This window comes from Chrysoperla carnea, chromosome 1 (assembly GCF_905475395.1).
Source record: "Chrysoperla carnea chromosome 1, inChrCarn1.1, whole genome shotgun sequence".
In the NCBI taxonomy this organism is placed as follows: Eukaryota; Metazoa; Arthropoda; class Insecta; order Neuroptera; family Chrysopidae; genus Chrysoperla; species Chrysoperla carnea.
The window spans coordinates 90817927-90837903 of NC_058337.1; the positions used below are offsets into that span (position 1 = coordinate 90817927).

At 27.3% G+C, this 19977-nt stretch overlaps 1 protein-coding gene across 1 annotated transcript; it reads right to left on the reverse strand.

Moving 5' to 3' along the window:
* Positions 1-449: 449 nt before the first annotated feature.
* Positions 450-1804, reverse strand: LOC123300086 (endocuticle structural glycoprotein ABD-5-like). The gene is made up of 2 exons (XM_044882563.1): positions 1694-1804; positions 450-876 (listed from the first exon to the last, which is right to left on the reverse strand). Exons 1-2 carry the CDS (start codon positions 1700-1702, stop codon positions 562-564), a joined length of 324 nt encoding a protein of 107 aa, XP_044738498.1. The 5' UTR covers positions 1703-1804; the 3' UTR covers positions 450-561.
* Positions 1805-19977: the final 18173 nt, after the last annotated feature.

Genomic DNA, 19977 nt, shown 5'->3' on the forward strand with positions numbered 1-19977 from the left:
CACTTGAAATCAATTAAAACTTCATAATTGTTTTAGAGTACCACATATGATAGTTCCGATAGATGGTTTAATTTTGTCAAGTCAAAGTGTACCTACTATAATAATGATTATATGCAAAGAGACATATCCATACAACACTTATGAACAAGTTTATGAAGAATAAAATAAAAGTGAATGAGTTAATTATTTAATAAATATTTAATAATGTTATGCAATTATGATAATTTTAGTGTCATCTTTTACACACAGACAGACAGACACATGGCTGCTTGACAACCGTGCGTGTATATGTGTACTAACTAACTGCATGTATGTACTCATCTTAAAAACAAACATTCAAAATCATTATGTAAAAAAACATGATTACAAAATCATTTATTAAAAAAATAAAACACTTTAATAAGTTTTTTTTAAATTTTTATTTACAGAAATAAGAAAACATTTAAATATACACAAAAAGAATAAACAATTTTATAAAAACTGTACAAATTTACGACCAGATTTACAAGCTTAAAAAATTTGATTTATTTAGTATAAATACTCAAAGAAAATCTAGAGTATCTAAGGTGCTTTTGGAAGATGATCACCTTGTGGTTGGAAACCATTTTCATCAGCAATGTATGTTACAGTATATAAAACACCATCTGGTCCGGTATAACTGTATTTTCCAACAACTCGTAATAAACCTTCTTCTGGTGAAATTTCTTTTACTTCACCTTGTTCTTCTTGTGAGATACCATTTGATGTTTCATAACCAAAGTCATATTTGGTAAGACCATTGTCACTACGTTGTTGAACAATTACAGCATCTTTATCTTGGGGGCCTTGTGGTCGGGCTAATGCTACTGCTACGCAGGCTACTGTGAATGCGATTACCTGGAACATAAAAAATTAACTGTTACTTAGGACAATTTGCAGAAGAATCAAAACAATCATAGTTATGATTTTTGGATTTTTTTAAATTAAGTACTAGGTTTCTGGGATTTTTACATTCTGCCAAACATACTCATTTCAGTGTGAAATGTAACGCCTTTTATGGTTTATTTTACAAACAACACGTTTCTCACTAAGTGAAGCCTAAATACGCTTAGGCTAACTGTTTCCATGAGTATTTAGTTACGTTGTTTTCTACAATTTTATACCCTACGAAGCCCGATATCGTTTAAATTTTTGAATAAATTTGATTTCAAAAATATTTTTTATTTTTAATTACATTGGTAGGTAAATACCACCCGCACGTGGATTTTATACAAATTGGATCATAAGTGCTTTAGTCCGTTGTTATACCCTGATGCCAAAACTTATGAATTAATTTTAGTAATTTTAATAAACAACAGTTTACAATGTTAGCCTAATACTTGTACCAATTTTTGTTTGAACAAATAGAGCTTAATCCGGAAGTTTTTCACTACAACGAAATTGTAATTTGTCGACCCATATCGCGAGAGATTTTTTCTCTCCAAAATGTAGCTCAAAATGTTATTTTGGCACATAGAATGTTTGAATATTTAATTCCAGTTTTAATTGAACCACGCTGTTTACACGAGAATAATTTCAATTTTAATGGATTTAGCACGTTTATCACTAACTTTGGCCAAAAGAAAACAGCACACTTGTATAATTATTTAAATATAACTGTTTTTTGTTTTAAAACGTGATTTTCTTAAGGCAACAATATGTATTCGTTTCTTACCAATTTCATTTTGATATATTTTTATAAAAAATGTTAAACACACTTAACAAAGAAGTTAACTAAATAATTTAGTTATTAAAAAATGGTATTATTATGATTAGATTCTGTTGATCAACGGCCTTTATATACTACTTTGAAGATGCTGTAAAATTACATATTCTTAAGTGTATTTGTATATGTAAATGCACGTGCAATCACACAAATACATACATTATTTTTCATCTTACTTTAACTTTCTGTACCAGCCATTTTTTATTTTTTATTCAATATACCCACTATATTATTTTGAATGTAATGAAATTTATCATTAACAAAGATGCTTCCATTACACAAATAATGTATCAAATATCTTATCTCTCTTTCTCTAAAAAAATACTGTTCAATACATTCTATGTGCAATTGTTTTATTTTAGGTAAAAAAAATGGTTCAGAATACATCAAATGTAATAACCATTTTATTTTAATATTGACATTTGACTTACAAAATCATTTAATACATAAATTATAACATTGATTAAATATCCCTGAAAAATGCAGATGCGTTGTTAAAAATTTTTAACATCAAAAAATTGAATAAATTTAATATATTAATTAAATGCTTAAACATTATTTTGAAATATTTTTGTTCTAATTAATTACTTACTTTCTCTTATATATTAAAGTTCAAGGTCGTAATTTATACATAATGTACTTTGTAAATTGAAATGAAAGTGAAAATATTTTATATTAATTATACGGTAAAGAGTAAGAAAAACCGAGTTTCCAAATTAATATAAATTCTTTTTGATATTTCTGCTCTTTATTATTTTTTTAAGTAAAGCCTAAATTTGTGGAAAAAATGAATTTTTTCCTGGAGAAATATTTTAAAAGTTACAACGACAATTTTTTCTTTTCCATTTTTAACTAACGCAAATAATTTATTTTTGTGTTTATTTATATTTTTTATTTTCATTAAATGTATAATCTGAATAATCTAATTAAGCTTAGATGCTCCAAATTCCATAAACTTACCTCACTTGAAAGAAAGTGGAAAATTTTTGAGAGATTATTAGTTCATTACAAATAATTGAAACAATTTATATTTTTACGCCATTGCGTAAAACGTACAAAAAGATTGATTAGCTCTCAAATTTTACTCAAAGTATCTACATTATAAAAATTGTTTTTAAAACAAGTCTGAAATGTTAACAGTGCCGACTTTTGGGGTGGACGCTCGAAGCTCTACAGAGCGCCGGATCGAGGTAAAATAGGTTATTTTTAATGATAATAAAATCATATTTGTAGTATTTTATTAATTCAATTAAAAATATTGTAAAAATTCGAACTAAGCTTTTTTATTTATGATCAAATAGTATGCATAAAAAGGTGACAGATGCATGTCTCATCCGAAGCGCTTAGATGGCTTAGGTTGGTCCTCAATGTCAGTGGTCCCAATGGAAATTTAGCGAACATTTCTTAATAGACTTTCATTCAGAATTTACTGAAACTTTGCATAGTTGTCCGTTATTATATCATAATTAACCAGTTAAGTTTTTGGACGCCTTCAGAGAACTGAAAATCTAAACGTCCAGTTTTGTGAACTAAAATAAAATCTGCGATTTCCCATAAGGATAAATGTTAAAATATCTTTAAAATATCTTTTTTCAGTTCTCTGAAGGCCCCTAAAAACTTAACTGGTTAATTGTGATATAATAATGGACAACTATGATAAGTTTCATTAAATTCTGAATGCAAAGTCTATTACCGATAGTACTACATTAACTATTTTTACGAATTTACACTTATAAATTACACCCCCCTTCTTCCCTAACGAAAAAGGTTTCTGAAAACAGTCTTAAAATAATATTAATATCCTATAATATTAATAATAATATAAACATCGGTGCTCTATTTAATTTTATACTTTCATACTTTGATTAGTTTGTCAAGTTTTTCCAAGGGAATCTATGAGATGCAAAATGTATCTTCATCTTAAACACAACACAAATTAGTTTGTATCTGGATATTAACGAATCTAAGAATATTATTAGATTGTTCCCAAGGGTTTAAAAATTTGTTTAAAACGTAATAATTGACAGAAAAAATTTACTAAATTAACTTTGGTCAATATTTAAATAACTAAAAAAAGAAAAACAAATAAAAAATTATGTAAAAATTTAAAAAAAAATGAATCAATAATTGAAAATTAGAAAGCCAATTAAATAAAGTGGCATATTTTGTTAATTACAACGTAAATAAAAAAATATATCTCATTTCATATTTTATGAATAGAAAATTTAATAAAAAAAAAAAGTCTTACCCATTGTTGCAGCGACTGAGTGTGGCTACTCGATACCAATGTTTTGTTCAAAATGTTATGAGTAAAATTAAATAAACAAACGAAAAATTAATTTTTTTACACCATAAATTTAATTTGCAAACTAGAAATATTTGCATTAAAAGTCCATTAAATTTTTTATTAGCTTGAAACATCTATTTGGATTCGATTTTTATACCATGTATATATGAAATATACATAGTATATTAAGTTTAGTCCCAAGTTTGTAACGCTTAAAAATATTAATGCTATCAACAAAATTTTGGTATAGGTGTTTATAAAACCACCTAATTAGTTCATTTATTCATTCATTTCCGGTTGTCTGTCTGTCTGTCGTCTGTCGTCTGTCGTCTGTCCGTCTGTCATCACGATTACTCAAAAACGAGAAAAGATATCAAGCTGAACAGCGTACTCAGGACGTAAAAAGTTAGGTCGAGTTCGTAAATGAGCAGCATAGGTCAATTGGGTCTTGGGTCGTAGGACCTATCTTGTAAACCGTTAGAGATAGAACAACAGTTTAAATGTAAAAAATACTCCTTATAAAAAAATAAACAACTTTTAGTTGAACCACTTTTTCGTAATCTTCATTGTTTAGCCGTGAGGGCTTAAATTAGGCGTTATAGTAGGTATTAGATGGGAATATTAGTTATGTATGTTGTATGTGTTACATGTATATATGTGTAATGTAATAGAGTAATCGACACTGTCTATACATGACATTTCAACAATTGACTCAGTCAATTGTTTGTTTTCACTTGTTTTTATATATATCTCTAATTTATGTAATGTATTTTTTTTTGGATCTTTAAACCTGTTATTTGTGAATTAAAAATGCGTATAACCTGACGTTGACATTTTTTTGTAATATAGCACGTTTAATTAAAATGTATAGGCGTTGACCTTTTCATAAAAAAATTTAAAATTTGTGAAATTAATTATACGATATTTGCATGAGATGGTAGCGTGAACATGTCACCTAAAAAGGCATGATATTTGATGTTTTATAACGGTATGGATTTTTTTTAAATGTCTTCTTCTTTGAGTAGAAAAAATGACATCAACCTAGTCTAGTTTAAATTATTTAACTTAGCTATAGGGTTAAGTTGAGCATAAATCTCCAACTGCAAGTATACGTCACTACATGCTAACACGCATCTTAAAATTTCCAGAAGAACAACTTATATTTTTTAAAAAAGCAGAAAAAAATTGAGCATCTGCGAAATTTCTCGTAACGAAATAATTTTTTTTTATGTGGTCTACTCTAAGCTACTCTAAGCATACCGCGGACGGAATTGGTTACGCCTTAACCAACTGAGCTAATAGGGCGACTATATACTTTGTATAGTTTGGCAAGTATCTACTTGTAGTAACTCGCAATGATGTGTAAAAATGATTTTGGACAATGAAAATATTATAATTCGAAACTATTATCATAAAAATTATCATCATTACACAGTGAGCCAAGGTATACTTATACTTACATACTTAGGCTATGGTCCGAAACTACCGTGACAATGATACTATTCACAACGAGTTATTTAGTGAAGTATATATCAAGTTCAATGTATGATTCCTGTACTACATGAAGATCGAAAATCAGAATTATTAAAAGTTTTGTCGTCACATTAATCTCAAAAATTCAGAAGGTACAAAAGCAAAATTTTTATTTAGAAGAGGGAAGGGTTACATAGGTGTTTCAATAAAAAGAAAGGATAGCAATAGGCTATGGGCATCTAAAGGAATGCTTTTTGACCTATCTTGCAAACGATTTTTGTAGGAAAATTCTTAAAATTTTGAAACGTAAGAGGATTTATCAATTTTTATCTCAAAAGCCAAGAATGGGGCGAAAAGATCAAAAAGTGCGTTCATTCATGTATGTGCCTAACAATTAAATAAAAGTTTGAACGAGATTCTATTCAAGGTGTATAAATTAATTAAGTGAAGATCGAAATACTGCATACTAATACTATGATAGTTTCACTAGAATATTGTTGGCCACTATTCACGGAAGAACTAATAAAAGACTTAATACAAACAATAAACGTTATGTAATAAATTGTAAGTAATTGTCAGTTGTTAATAGAGGTTTTAAATTTATTTTGGACAAGAAATGATCTTTGAATTAATCTGACCAACATCAAAGTCCAGCTATTATAAAAATGCGTTCCAAGTGAAAGAATCCTTGACTGTTGCTTATGAACCCAAAAAAAAAAAAATAAATAAACACAATAATATAATTACACCCTAAAAAAATTAAAACTACTATTTAAATAAGAAAAGAATTCATTTAACCTTGACTCAGCTCACGTAATAATATTAGCAAACAAAACAATAAATATTTTGAAAATGTACAAAAGAAAATTGCGCTCATAAATGAAGCGCAAAGATGATGATGATAAATCGATCTTGACTTAAATTAATAATATTAAAAAATTAGTGATAGTTCAAAACATGATCTCATCAAAAAAATTTGAAATAAATTAAATATATTTTGGACAGAACCTTGACATTTTTTCATCTCTAAATGAAATTAAGTAAAAAATTTCTTAATTTAGAAAATAGAAATAATAAAATTTAAGGTTATTCGATGTCTGCATAATAAATTTCAGTGTAAATATTATTACATGAGTTGAGAATATTTTGAGTTTATTGAAAGCAGTAGGTGTAGGTATGGCTCATGTTTTCAAGAGTTAGGGGAATTTTTAATTCGTTTGAACAAATTGAATATTGATTGGATTATAGAAAAAGTTTCAAAAGTACCAATACACATTATATATGTAAACTTAATTGAAAAATATAAACTTAATCAGCAACCTTCATTGTTGATTTGAAATATATTAGTATTGACACGATCAGATAACTAAAGAGAAAATGCAAATTTAATATAGTCTATTTATGGAGAATGCATATCAAGCATACTTCCTTTCTAGAATGATAACGCATAATTGGGATACCTGAAGCGTAAATTATAACTAACCAAAAATTGCTCTATGAACTCTCTTACTCATCGAGCTGGTCATATTTAATTGTCACTCTTTCACGCTAAAACTACTTTACGGATTTGGATGAAATTTGGAATACGGATAGTTTTATAACCTTGATTAACACATAGCGTACGTTTTATTCCGATAGTATGTTCCCGTGGGAGAATTATTGCTGATCTTTTTTTTTTTGGTCCTTTATAATATTTAGGAGTTACTTACAATAATTCCACGACACTTTAAAATTATTTTTATTTATCCTAAAGAATGCTATATTATCCACTAGTATTATGGGCTAATTTTTTTTTTAAATTAGGATTCGGTGACATACTAATCAAACAAATCCACAAATTAGCTGATCGGTTCGCCTAACAAGTCTATGAATCTATTTGCATAACTTACAAGTAGCTATGTATTATTGCAAACACTAAAAGTTATTATTCAACCAACGCTTTTATGTTTATCGAATCTGTAGCCGATACAAACAATAATAGATAGTCACTCTTATCACTTAAGTGTATCATGTATTAAACAACCAGTCGAATATTACAAATCTCGAAGTCTCGATCGGAACATACTGACTTTTCTCTCTCTCTCTCACGCTCACACACACGCATATTCCAACGTCGTTAAATTTTCGAGTCGAAATTGTTATCTTTTTATTGTCAGGTAAAAATTGTCAATTGCAAATTTATTAAAATTGAGGTCATCAAACCTTGAATTATTATCCATAATATTAACTACAAAATTAAATATCCTCAAAACATTGAAAAATATCTTTCATAGTAATTTTTTGGTCATAGTAAAACAAAATTGTAAAATTTTCCTTTCTAACGGAAATCAATTGATATAATTTGCATATTGTCATGTATATTTATAAATTTATACGGATATTTATTGCTGAGTTTAATGTCAATTGATGCTATTATATGCTAAATAGAAGAATGTTGTATTCTATAATTGTATCATCCTTAAATATTTTAATTTTAATATTATTTAATACTTATACCTACCTATCTGCAAGGTAAAATAATATTTATTTATTGAATATTTGCATAATACATAATACATTGTACGTGTAATAATATCATACGGATGTTATAAGCATCATGTTTAAGTGTATGTTATAGTAGAGTTTTATAACTATACTAACCTGACACCCGCCCGTTTCACTGTGCTTAAAAGTAAAAAAACACCGCTTTATAGCCTCCACCTCTCTTATATTCACAGTTTTCAATTTTTTTAAATGTAAAATAGTCATAATTCATTGTGTATTTGTAAGAATTTAAAATAGTAAATGTCAGATAAAATTTTATTTATTTTATTTTATTTTTTTAAATATATCTGTAAAATTATAGCTCATGTGTTATTCTGACGTATGAGCTATATTGGTGTACAGTTTCATTAAAATCCATTCGCTAGTTTTAGCATGAAAGCGTAACAAATAAATAAACAAATAAGCAAAAAAACAAACATTCTTACTTTCGCATTTATAATATATAGAGATATAAAATAGGAAAAATTATCGTTGAAGTACTACAGTCATTTTTGTAGTGGATTCAATAAATTTCTATTTTCTTTAGTTGAAATCAATTTAAAAAATAACCATTTGCTTAATATAGGTACATTTTCGGAACATGTTTTTTATCGCACGTTAACGTTCTTAGAAATTGAAAAAATTACAAATTTTTTCTAAAAATCCAATACTGCATTTTTATTTTTCAAGAATATTTATTTCAAAAACTAAGCTTCGAGAGAAAAAATTACTAAATTACTTTTTTGCTTAAAGCTGTTTAATAAATACAAAAATATTTTATTTTGAAATAATTCAAAATTTTGTATCTGTGGACCCCCTTCCCCTTGTTTGTCTGTCAATTTTTTTCATTAACGAACTTGACCCTTCAAATACTAAAACCCTTCTTGATACCAAATTTTATTCAAATCAGACTTAAATTGCGGCCGCTAGAGAGTTTACAGACACATAGACGTATAGATACATATGTATATACAACGATGGTTATTTTTGACATCTGGTAGGTTGGATCGATGAACATTTGAAGAAATATTTCCAAAATCCCATCATCAGTACAAAAGCAATAGCTTCATTTCCTTCGACAATTCGCTAAAAACGTCACAAAAAATCGACCATTTTCCTCTAGGTTTCTTGCATAACATTGCATAACAAGCTTATCAAATAATATTAAGGAAGTCAAATAGAGAATTTTTCGAAATTTCTAAATGTTTTTGTAAATGTATTGGTACTCGACATAGGCTATTACAACAATGAACTAAATTGTCTATTTTCACTTGTATTAAAATAGAATTTGTAGAAATTTTCAATTATATGTATTAATTATTATTTTTATCAATTATTATTATTTATTGTAACATGATTAATGTTTTATTATATATGATTATGATGAGAATTTCATTAAAACATCTGTTATATATTGGAAAAGTTATTGCAATGAACTGTTTTATTTTAATAATTATTTATCTTTTTTTAAATTTTTAGTGTTTAAACACTTAGTGCATTTAAATGAAAGTATTAAAATAGATACTCTTAGCACATATTGCATAAAAATGCTTAATTACAGGCGAGTTCTTTATAATAAACACACATAATATTATTAAAGTAATAAAGATAGGATTATCGTATCTTGGTGATCCTGGTAAAAAATACTAGCACAAAGTTATAAAATTATTTTATTGTCAACACATGCATGTCTACAGGTCAAGTTAATAAAACCGTGCCGTAAAAATTATTATAAGCTGTCGAAAAATGCTCTAAGGTGTATAATAAACACAAGGAAATTTAGAATATCATAGATATAATATATAACTGTTTCTTAAAATTTTAACACCCTGTACCTCTAAATCAATAGTCGCGGAAAAAAAACACTAAAATCAATCAAAGTTCGAAAAATTTTAACAGTAAAACGGAATTGAATGCCGTTTTCTGCATTGAATTTTAAATTAACCGTAAGCACATTGAATTTACAAAATGATTCTAAACTTGTTACTCGCGGGATTTTTGGGGTCACTATTAACAGAGTTGTGAATTAAGTATAATTTTTACGGTTAATTTAAAATGCAATTTTAGAAAATGCATAATTATTTATGCAAATTGCATATTTTTAGTTTCTTATAAATCAATTTAGGTCACAAAATTTCCTGAAGCTCTTGCGAATCGAACTGTAATCAAATCCGTCACACTGTTCAAATTTTTCGAACTTCATGGCTTCGTTTCGACTGCAAAGCGATTATGGTCATTTGAGTGCGAACTTTTTTTGATCAATTGGATCAAGAAATTGATCTTAAATTTTTGTCTTTAGAAAACATGCTGTACATAACACTTATATTGTGTATATTTTATTCTCTCTATTTTCTATATGGATAACTTGCAATAATTGAACTTTTTTAATAATTATAAAATAAGTAATTCAAACATTGAAACTGAAGCATATGCAAGGTATTTGAATAACACAGTTAATTGTTATTTTTCAAACTATATTATGCTATCAAGTACGTTGGCGATATAACATACAGTAGGTATATTAAGCACTTTATCAAGAGCATTGCGAATATTTTCAATGTTTCGCTATAATAATTCAAACTGCAATGTGATAATTCAAACTGCAACTAGGGATAGAGTGAATTTGAAGACTATGCTTACCAGTGGCTACACTTTTAAAAAAGTTTCACGCAAAGCTTATAAAACCGTTTTAATAATTTAGCGTTAATTAATTTCAGATTTTAATGATAGTGAAATGAGCTCGTCGACTTTTTAACCGACTTCAAAAAAGGAGATAGTTCTCAATTCGACTTTTTTTTCTTTTTTCTTGCTTTTTTTATGTTTGTTACCTCAGAACTTTCGACTGGGTGAACTGATTTTGATGATTCTTTTTTTATTTGAAAGCTGGTGCTTCCCTTATCGTTCAATGTGGTTCAGTTCTGACAATAGCATCCATGAGAAAACCATATATGCCTTGAATTTACAATATACATGTTCGCGACAAATGGAGAATAACTGAATATCACGCCAACCGATTTCGAAAATTCTTTTTTAGTGACAAATAAATAAGTGTACTTCAGATTCACTAAAAATCACAACAACAAAAAACCCGACTTCAAAAAAAAAAACTATTCCAAAACAAATTAATATGCACTAAAAAGTAAAAAATAACAATAATTTAATAAAGTTAGAATTCTTGTTATTTTTAGAGTCGGTGTCAGCCAAGTTAATGTTGCAAACTTTTCTGTTTGTCTCCTTGACTGACACCGACTCCAAAAATAATAATAATTGTAACGACATTATATTATCGTTATCTTTTCTTTTTAGTGCATTTGTTTTGGAATAGCTTTTTTTGAAACCGGCTTTTTTTTTTGTTCCAGTAAGAGAAAGCACGGATTTAGTAAAGTTAAGAAAATCTGTAACTTTGGCCAAAATGTAGCTATGTCATTTAATGAATAAATATAATTAAATTTGTGGTAGAAAATCTACAAAAATCGAAATAAAATATTTAAGACATCTTTACGTTTTGGAGTGTCGAAAATATTTTTTATACACCTCAATTTAGTATAGCATTTAAAAAATATGTAGGTAGATTAACATGTGTTCACGTATGTATCTGTCTGTTAATGGGAATTATAACAAGATTTAATTATAGGGTTAAATAGAGAAGGGGCGAATATTCGACATAACTTGTTTACTTGACTGAACGTATGATTTTACTCCAAATTACATGGGCGATGAATGGAGTTGGATTGCCGTAGGCCATTACACAATATTTTGGGCAATTAATTTACATTTATTTATTTAACTGAAAAGAAGGACCTCCATTTCAATTACGTATATGTATTCGATAATACATTAATTTACTTTTTGTGCAAGTAGTGGTTTTTAATTTTTTATTTCAGTTTCAATTAAAAAAAAAAAAGATACTAAATAATTAGTTTAATGTATGTAAGCCATAAAGAATCAATTCAATTGAATACACAGAAAAGTTGTATAAGTAGCCCTTTGTGCTAGTCGGATCATGAAAAATTTAAGGATAAGTTTCATTTAAATTTCCCATTTATGTATGTAAGTGCAATAGAAAAATATAATCATCTTCGCAAGCATTTTGAATGGACACAGGTTTAAAAATATGCGGATAATTAAATCCCATCACGTATTTGGTAGTCAAAGTTTTCCCAATAAATTTGACGAAAAGCAACCTAGCCCTTTTAAGTAGATTTTCTGTGTAAGATTTCGGCCATAAAAGACGGTGGGCGTTTGTAAATCCAGTCTTTGCAGCGATATTTAGAAAATAATTCGTTGATATATTAATAATATGATGGCAAGGTATTTCATTCTCTCAAATAGTAATTCTGAATTGTAATAATCGCTTCATTTAATCTGAGAGCAGGTAACACATTGTGAGTATGGATTTGAACCATCGCATCCAGTTATATAGCTTCAAAGTACCGTCAATGATAGTTATACGGAATGGTAGTCTCAGAAGGGGCAGGCACAAGTAAGGTAAAATATATGTGTTGAAAAATATTATTGGTCAAACAAAAAGCATGAAATAAGACACATTTCAGTTAAGTATCGATAATAAGTTTCAAAAATTTCAACGTGAGTCAAAGATATTTTATTTACTATTTTAATCAATTTCATTGGGTTGGTCTCGTTCGGTGTCACAGCCCTCAAATGATCTGCGGTTCATATATTATGCTAATTTTTATATACTAAACTATAATTTTTGTTATTTCATGCTTGGTCAATAATATTTCCCAACATATACATATATTTTATCTTACTTTTACCATGCGGAGTACCTACCTACCTGTACCAACTGCGAATGACAGCGAAACTAATCAATCCCTATAAAATTATTATACACGATACTTTTAAGCTTTATAACTACATGGATCAAGTCCGTGCACTAAATATGCCACCAGCTCAAGAAACTTGAATCATTTCGATATATATATTTTGAAAATTTAAATTGAGTGATAGACCAGCTTAGACTCAATCTTGACAGATATTTTGTAATTTTTTTTGCAAAATTTTTACCCGTTTAGTCTCTATCTAACAAATTTGCAAAGTGCATAGAAAAATAGTCCCTTTTCCTAGAACTTTGCAGCCATTTACTTAGATTTTCGAAATTATTTTTTAAAGTAATACGTAGGCATTGGCAACCTTCTCGTATATAAGATGTTGAAGTAGTTATAATTATACTCCCAATTATTTTTAAACGATTATTATTATATATCTGCACCTAGTGAAAGTGGTTGATGGGGACTTAATCTACCTGACTGCATATAATAATATGTACTACTTTGGAAGAAGCGCATCTTCTTTTAATACTTATTAATTCCAAATGATATTATGAATATTTCATAAATGACGGAAACCCGTTAATAAATCAACAGTATCCTTTATTAAATATTATCTTTCTGTACATCCCACGTTCTTTCTATACGGTGGAGAAATTTAAAAAAATTTCAATTGGGCAGAGAGGCTTAAACAAGAATATGTATAATTGATAGAAAAATTGATATAATTGTTAAAATTGAGTGGTCATAATATTAGTTTTATAGTAGTCTATTCATTATATGGTTAGCAAGTGGGCCCGGTAGACATTGTTTTTCCCAAACATTGACTTGCCTGTTAGCCTGAAATCACGTTAGACCAAGTTAGACCTGGAAAAATGTTTTAATACTAAAATAAAAGAGAAAATTTTCAAAAAATCAGACTTTCATTGAATAGTTTGACGAAATAATTTTAATATTTTTCACCAAGTCGTATAATTTTTTCATCTCTACGAAAATATATGTTTTTGCGCTTAAAGCGTGGTATAACGCTTGAAAAACAAATGAAAATAAATGTAAATACGCATCTGTAATTAAAATTTAAGTAAATCCCATTTAATTAAGTAAATCCTATTTAAGTAAATTAACATATCGGATTAAGCGACCAATATTCATTGCAATTATAAGCCGATATATCGGCTATAATGACTAGCGCATGGGCAAACTGGTATGGAATTTTTGTTACATGTACGTCATTTTAAAGTGACACAAAACAATTTTGATACCATAAACTTTATTTTGAGCATTATTAACTATATTTTGGACCTTACTTAAATATTGGTTATAGAGACCAATTGTCTACGGAATTTGTCAGCAGTTATTAAATTATTTCGGGAACTTTATCAATAAGGAAATAAAAAATTCAATTTGGAAAATTATTTTTCATGCAATCTTCTGAAAATTTAACTCCTTTATACTTTGTTCTAAAATACATTTTGCCCGATTCCTCGGTTTATGTCAGATTCCCTTTAAAGTTGAAATAAAAATAGCTTCTTTTTTTTTTTTGCTAATTTACTACAATACATTGAAAAAATAATCATGATAAAAGCAGTTAGTCAACCAAAAATTTTCCACATCTCTTGACTCATCATCTCTTAACTCACAATAATCGCAACACATTGAATAAAAATAATTGGATCATAAATATCGTATAACAATATACATGTAAAGATAAAAATTATTTTTCAAATTTAATAATGTTTACTGGCTAGTGGTGAACAGTGTGAAATAAAATTTTAATAATGTTTGCATAACAGTCAGGCGATTCTCTTACTTCGCTTAAAAAATCCGCCTTTACTACATCTATTTGAATTTTTAGAAACTATTTATAAAGTAGAATTTGTTTCATTAACCGGTTACCATTTAAAATACCAAAAAAACAAATTTTCTATAGTGTCACATCGTGACTTTAAAGTTACTATTGTTAACAATTTTATAAAAATACAAATTTAATTCATTTTCCGTTGTATTTCAATTTTTCTATATGAAAATATTACTTATTTGATATTTTCAGCTATAAACGTAGTTATTTGGTAATGCGAATTTATTTTCCAATAATCGTCCTTTTTTGAGAAATTGAGAGAGGGCGGTGTTATTAAAAATTTTGTTCCATTTATACATACATATAACAAGTAGATGTTCCTTGGCATATATATCTAGAATTCTCTGATAAGCTTCCTATTTTCTCTGATACGGTCTATTTTGCAAATTAAATAGTTAAATTCATTATGCCGATATTATTTATTTGTTTACTCTAAATGATAAAAATTTACCGTAAATGCATCAAAATTTGAAGTATCAAATTGTTAAGTACTTCTTTTCAATACCAAAAAACTTTTTGTCTATATAAATCGATAGTTGTTATATAAATTTCATCACAATAACTTGCATAACACAATGAAATAATTTTTAAAATTTAAATTAGAGAAACTATTTAGACTCATATTGTACAAAACCAATATTAAATCATTTTTGCTGCTTGAAGATATTGACATATTTGTTCATAATTAACTGAAAAATTATTAAATAAAAAACTTCAACGCCATAAAACATAATTTTTCGTTAAATTAAATAAAAGCCATCTAATAAATTATGTACACTCAAATTTGACTAAATTGAACGGATCCAGAAAATTTTTTAACTTAAAGTTTTTGATTGATTTGTATGAACAAAATTTTTTCTCTAGATCACGATCTAACACAAAAAATACACTTTTTGTTATTTATAAAAATTCAATTTTTATTTATTTGTATGGAAAAGATAAGCTTTGGTACAATGTATTACCATAATTCATATACTTAGAAATTACAAATAGCCAATAACATAAAATTCATACATTGCTCTTTATATTTTTTTATTTTTCAAACGTTGTACCGGTGTATAACGTTTTACTTCAGTTAATCAAACCTTACTAAAATAATAGAAGAATTACTTAATCCCCGTTTTTAAATAGTTAAAATCAGGTAAAAGCTTTATCATCATATAAAAGAACTCATTATAACCACCAAAAAATTAGTGTGGGTTGATTTTTGAATCAGAAATTTTTGAACCAGACAGTTTAGAAAATTAAAAAGAATTTCGTGAAATATTCTCAATTAGATTTATGATAATTAATGAGATTTTAAATACTATATTATGTAATAAATTATATGAAAATATCAATTTAAAACAAAAATTATATTGATTATATTTCAAAAAATATATATATTGCACAAATAATAAATTTCAACATATTATATAAATAATAACAATCCCAGTAAAAATACAAAATTAAAAAATTCCTTTGTGCATGTATTATTTATTGATCGAGTAATGATTATGTGAAAAAAATTTTTTTTTTTATTGGATGAAATTTCACAGTATTAAGTTCTTCAAAAAATAGCAAATAATATAAATTATCTTAAATTACAATAATTTAATTTTACCTTCATATACGTAAATCAATATTACGGGTTACTGATGATCAATTGCTATAACTTATACAGCTGCTAGATGTCAGAACAGAAAGACAAACTGAAATCAATGTCTGAATAGGGTATTCTAGTATATTTAAAAAAAAGTACTTCAAAATGTTGATTTTGCTATTAAAAAGCCACCAAAAATTTATTTCGGAAAAACACACACGCTTTTTTGCCAAAAACTTAAATTAAATTTTAAACCTTTTTTAAACTGTCAAAAACGCGGGCATCCAATTTGGTAACAGATATATTCATAGACTAATTATAATAAATATTAATATTCATTGTCAATGGATATATTATACCCAGCTGTCTACACTAAACTAACTGATGGTCTATGGTTTATACATCATACTGAAACTAAAATATTTAAGTATATTTTTACATAAATTTTAACTTTGAAAATTTAAATTTTGACTTCAACTTTGTGCAGACGTGAGCGAATTAAATACAAATAAAGATAAAACATATCTTTATACCGTATATGTTTATAGATTTTTCCCTTGCCCTTATACGCTGCACAAACCATCAGATCGGAGCTTCTAAAATGGTATCTCAAAGCTACATTCGATTTGCAGTAGGTTCACAGTTCAGAAGTTAACTCTTGATTTCTGAAGATGATTGTCATTTGACGATTTCACACTGTCTGTTTTTTATATTTTTTATAATAATTATTATGAAATTAATTATCTTTAAATAGATTTGTTCAAGTTATTTATAAATATCAGATTACAACCTTGAAAACTATTGATTTAATTTTTAAGATTCACAATCATTCATTTTCTTTAGCTAAAAGCCATCAATTATTTGTTATTACATTGGAAGTGAATTTATTATTTATATGCAAGTGATTAACGGTTTATAGCTTCCAGCTTTAAAATTTTAAGAACTGCTAAAAATATAATAAGTTAACATTGTATGCGTTATATGTGAATATTGAAATATTTCTCTGATTTTTAACTATTATGATGATTAAAATAGGCATTTATTAACAAAAAAAAATTAATAACACTAAAAATAACGGATTTAATATTAAAATATCGCCTTGCGGAAGCTGCATAGTCTTTGCCCATTTTCGATGATAAAGTTTAAACAGTGGAAACCTATACCGGCTAATTATGGTTCATAATGAGTAAGGGTTATCGAAAAACGTTTTATTGTTTCACCTAGCGCGCAATCTTTGTGAAACAAAATACCAGTTTTTAAACGTAACAATAAGCTTTTAGACAAATTCAATTTCATCAAAATCGATCCAGTTTGATGCCAGAACAAACTCACACGCACTCAGACATACATATAGGCAATTATTATTTCTTGCAAATACAAAGATAATAGCAAACAATTTAAATATTCATAGATACCATTGAATCGGGGGTTATAAACATTAATATTTTTTTATTCGATATTTATTTTAATACGAATTGGTATTGGCTAATTCAATTAGATTTGATTGGCAGAGTTCTCTACCCACGTTTACCAAGTATTCCTGGTTTGATTTAAACTGTAAAGGAGCAAATTAAACTAGAAAAATGTACTATGGTTAGTTTACAACCAAGTTTTAATAATAATTTTTTATGCAATTCAACCCCAAATACCTACCTTCTCATTTCGTTCAATTCTGAAATTCTTTACAATTTCCTTCAAGCGCAAGGCAAATACTTTTCTCATGGCTTTTATTTTTTGCAAGTTTGATTTTTCACCCAAAAGTTTGTGTCTTGGATGTCTTAGGATGTGCATATACTTAAGAGTTGGACTTCAAATTTCATTAAAACAGTGTAGGCACGCAAATTGTATGTTGAATGCCACAAGTAAATTTAACACGCGCAATTAAGAATAAAACCATTGAATTTCTTGCTATAAATTTTTAATTTGCTACCATTCTATATTATCGTCTCTGTAATTAAACCAATTGTCTTTATACTTTTCTTGTGATAAAAGTACGTGTGCAATAAGACTGCAACATTTTCAGCAGCAAAGTATATGTGCGGAATGCGAAGCTTTAAAATTATTACATTTTCCATAATTTCCATTCATATTTATAGCGCTTATTATCAGTTACAAAATTAAATAAAACAAACAAGATAACGGATTCATTAATTATGGTGACATTTAAAAAATCAATTTTTAAATAAATGATGGAACATGCCTATTAATCACTAAACTGGTGGGTAATATTTATATTTGTGAAACTGATTAATCGTTTATGAATATTACATTATAATTAGATAAAATTTTAGTTTAATAAAAAAAAAAGAAGATACTTTTAACATATAATAAGGACGTATAATAAAAATAACAAAAAAAAACCAGTATTTACCATTAGATAAATTTTAATTTGTTTTAGGATTATTAAGTTGATAGCCTTGCCGATGGTGGCAGATCGCATAGTCAGTGTAATGTCAGCAACTTAAGATTGTCGTTTTTATTTTATAACTTTTTTTTGAAATTTTTTAGCTAATACCTAATAATAATAAAAACAGTTAAAACATTCTAAAAATATTTTATTATTAATTTGAATATTTTATAGAAATGTTGATGTCATATTCATAGTGATTCCTCTAAATACCACTTAGATTTATTTATCGAAGAGTTTTGATGTCACCACTTTGCAAATGCAGTAAATAAATAAAAATTATATAAATTTCAATGTAATACGTCATGAATTAATCCAACCAGCCATTTTCGGAAAGAAATTAGTTTCTTAATTTCTGGTATTTTAATTTACAAAAATAAGTTATGACTTAAAAGATTACGCAACCGAGACATTTTCGTGGTTTTGCTAGTTCTTTATACTTTAAGAGGTTTACCATTTTAAAATACTTCCGAAGTTGTAGGAATTAGAAGTGAGAAGATACATTAGTATTTACCATTAAGGTACTGTTTCTTTCGTAACCGTTAAAACTTACCTTTTTAATTTAATCTCTAAATCTAACAGAATTTGTTGAAATTTACAATACTTTTTTCTTAATAGGAATTGGCAAAATGGTTTATGGTTTCATTTAGTGCTTATTTAATTTATGTTTCTTTATGAAATGCGGTGAAAGCAATGGGAAGAGAAATCAATTTTATGTTACAGTCCTATTTCTATCATTTTATATGTCATTATATAATACATACTTTTAAACACCTTTTTGATACAACATAATGTTTATACTTTATAGGGGGCGATGTAACCAAATTCGTTGTAAAAACATTTTAAACCATGTATATATGAAATATATCAAGGTATACTAAGTTAAGTCCCAAGTTTGGAGGATGTTCATAAAATCACCTAATTTATTTTTAATTCATTTTCGGTTGTCTGTCCGTCTGCTCGTCTGCCTGCCCGTCTGTCTGTCTGTTTGTCTGTCGACACGATAACTCAAAAACGAAAAAAGATATCAAGCTGAAATTTTTATTGCGTGCTCAGGACATAAAAAGAGAGATCGAGTACGTAAATGAGCAACATTGTGTCAACTGGGTCTTAAGTCCGTAGGTCTTAAGTCTTGTAGGCCGATAGAGATAGAACAAAAACAACAAACAACTTTTGTTTGAAACATTCTTTCATAAGCAGCACTGATTACCCTTGAGGGCGCAAATTAGGACAAAACATTTCCTCCAAAACTATAAAAGATAGAGAGTTGAAAATTTCCAGGTAGTTTCAAAACGAACTTAGCTCAGACTTTT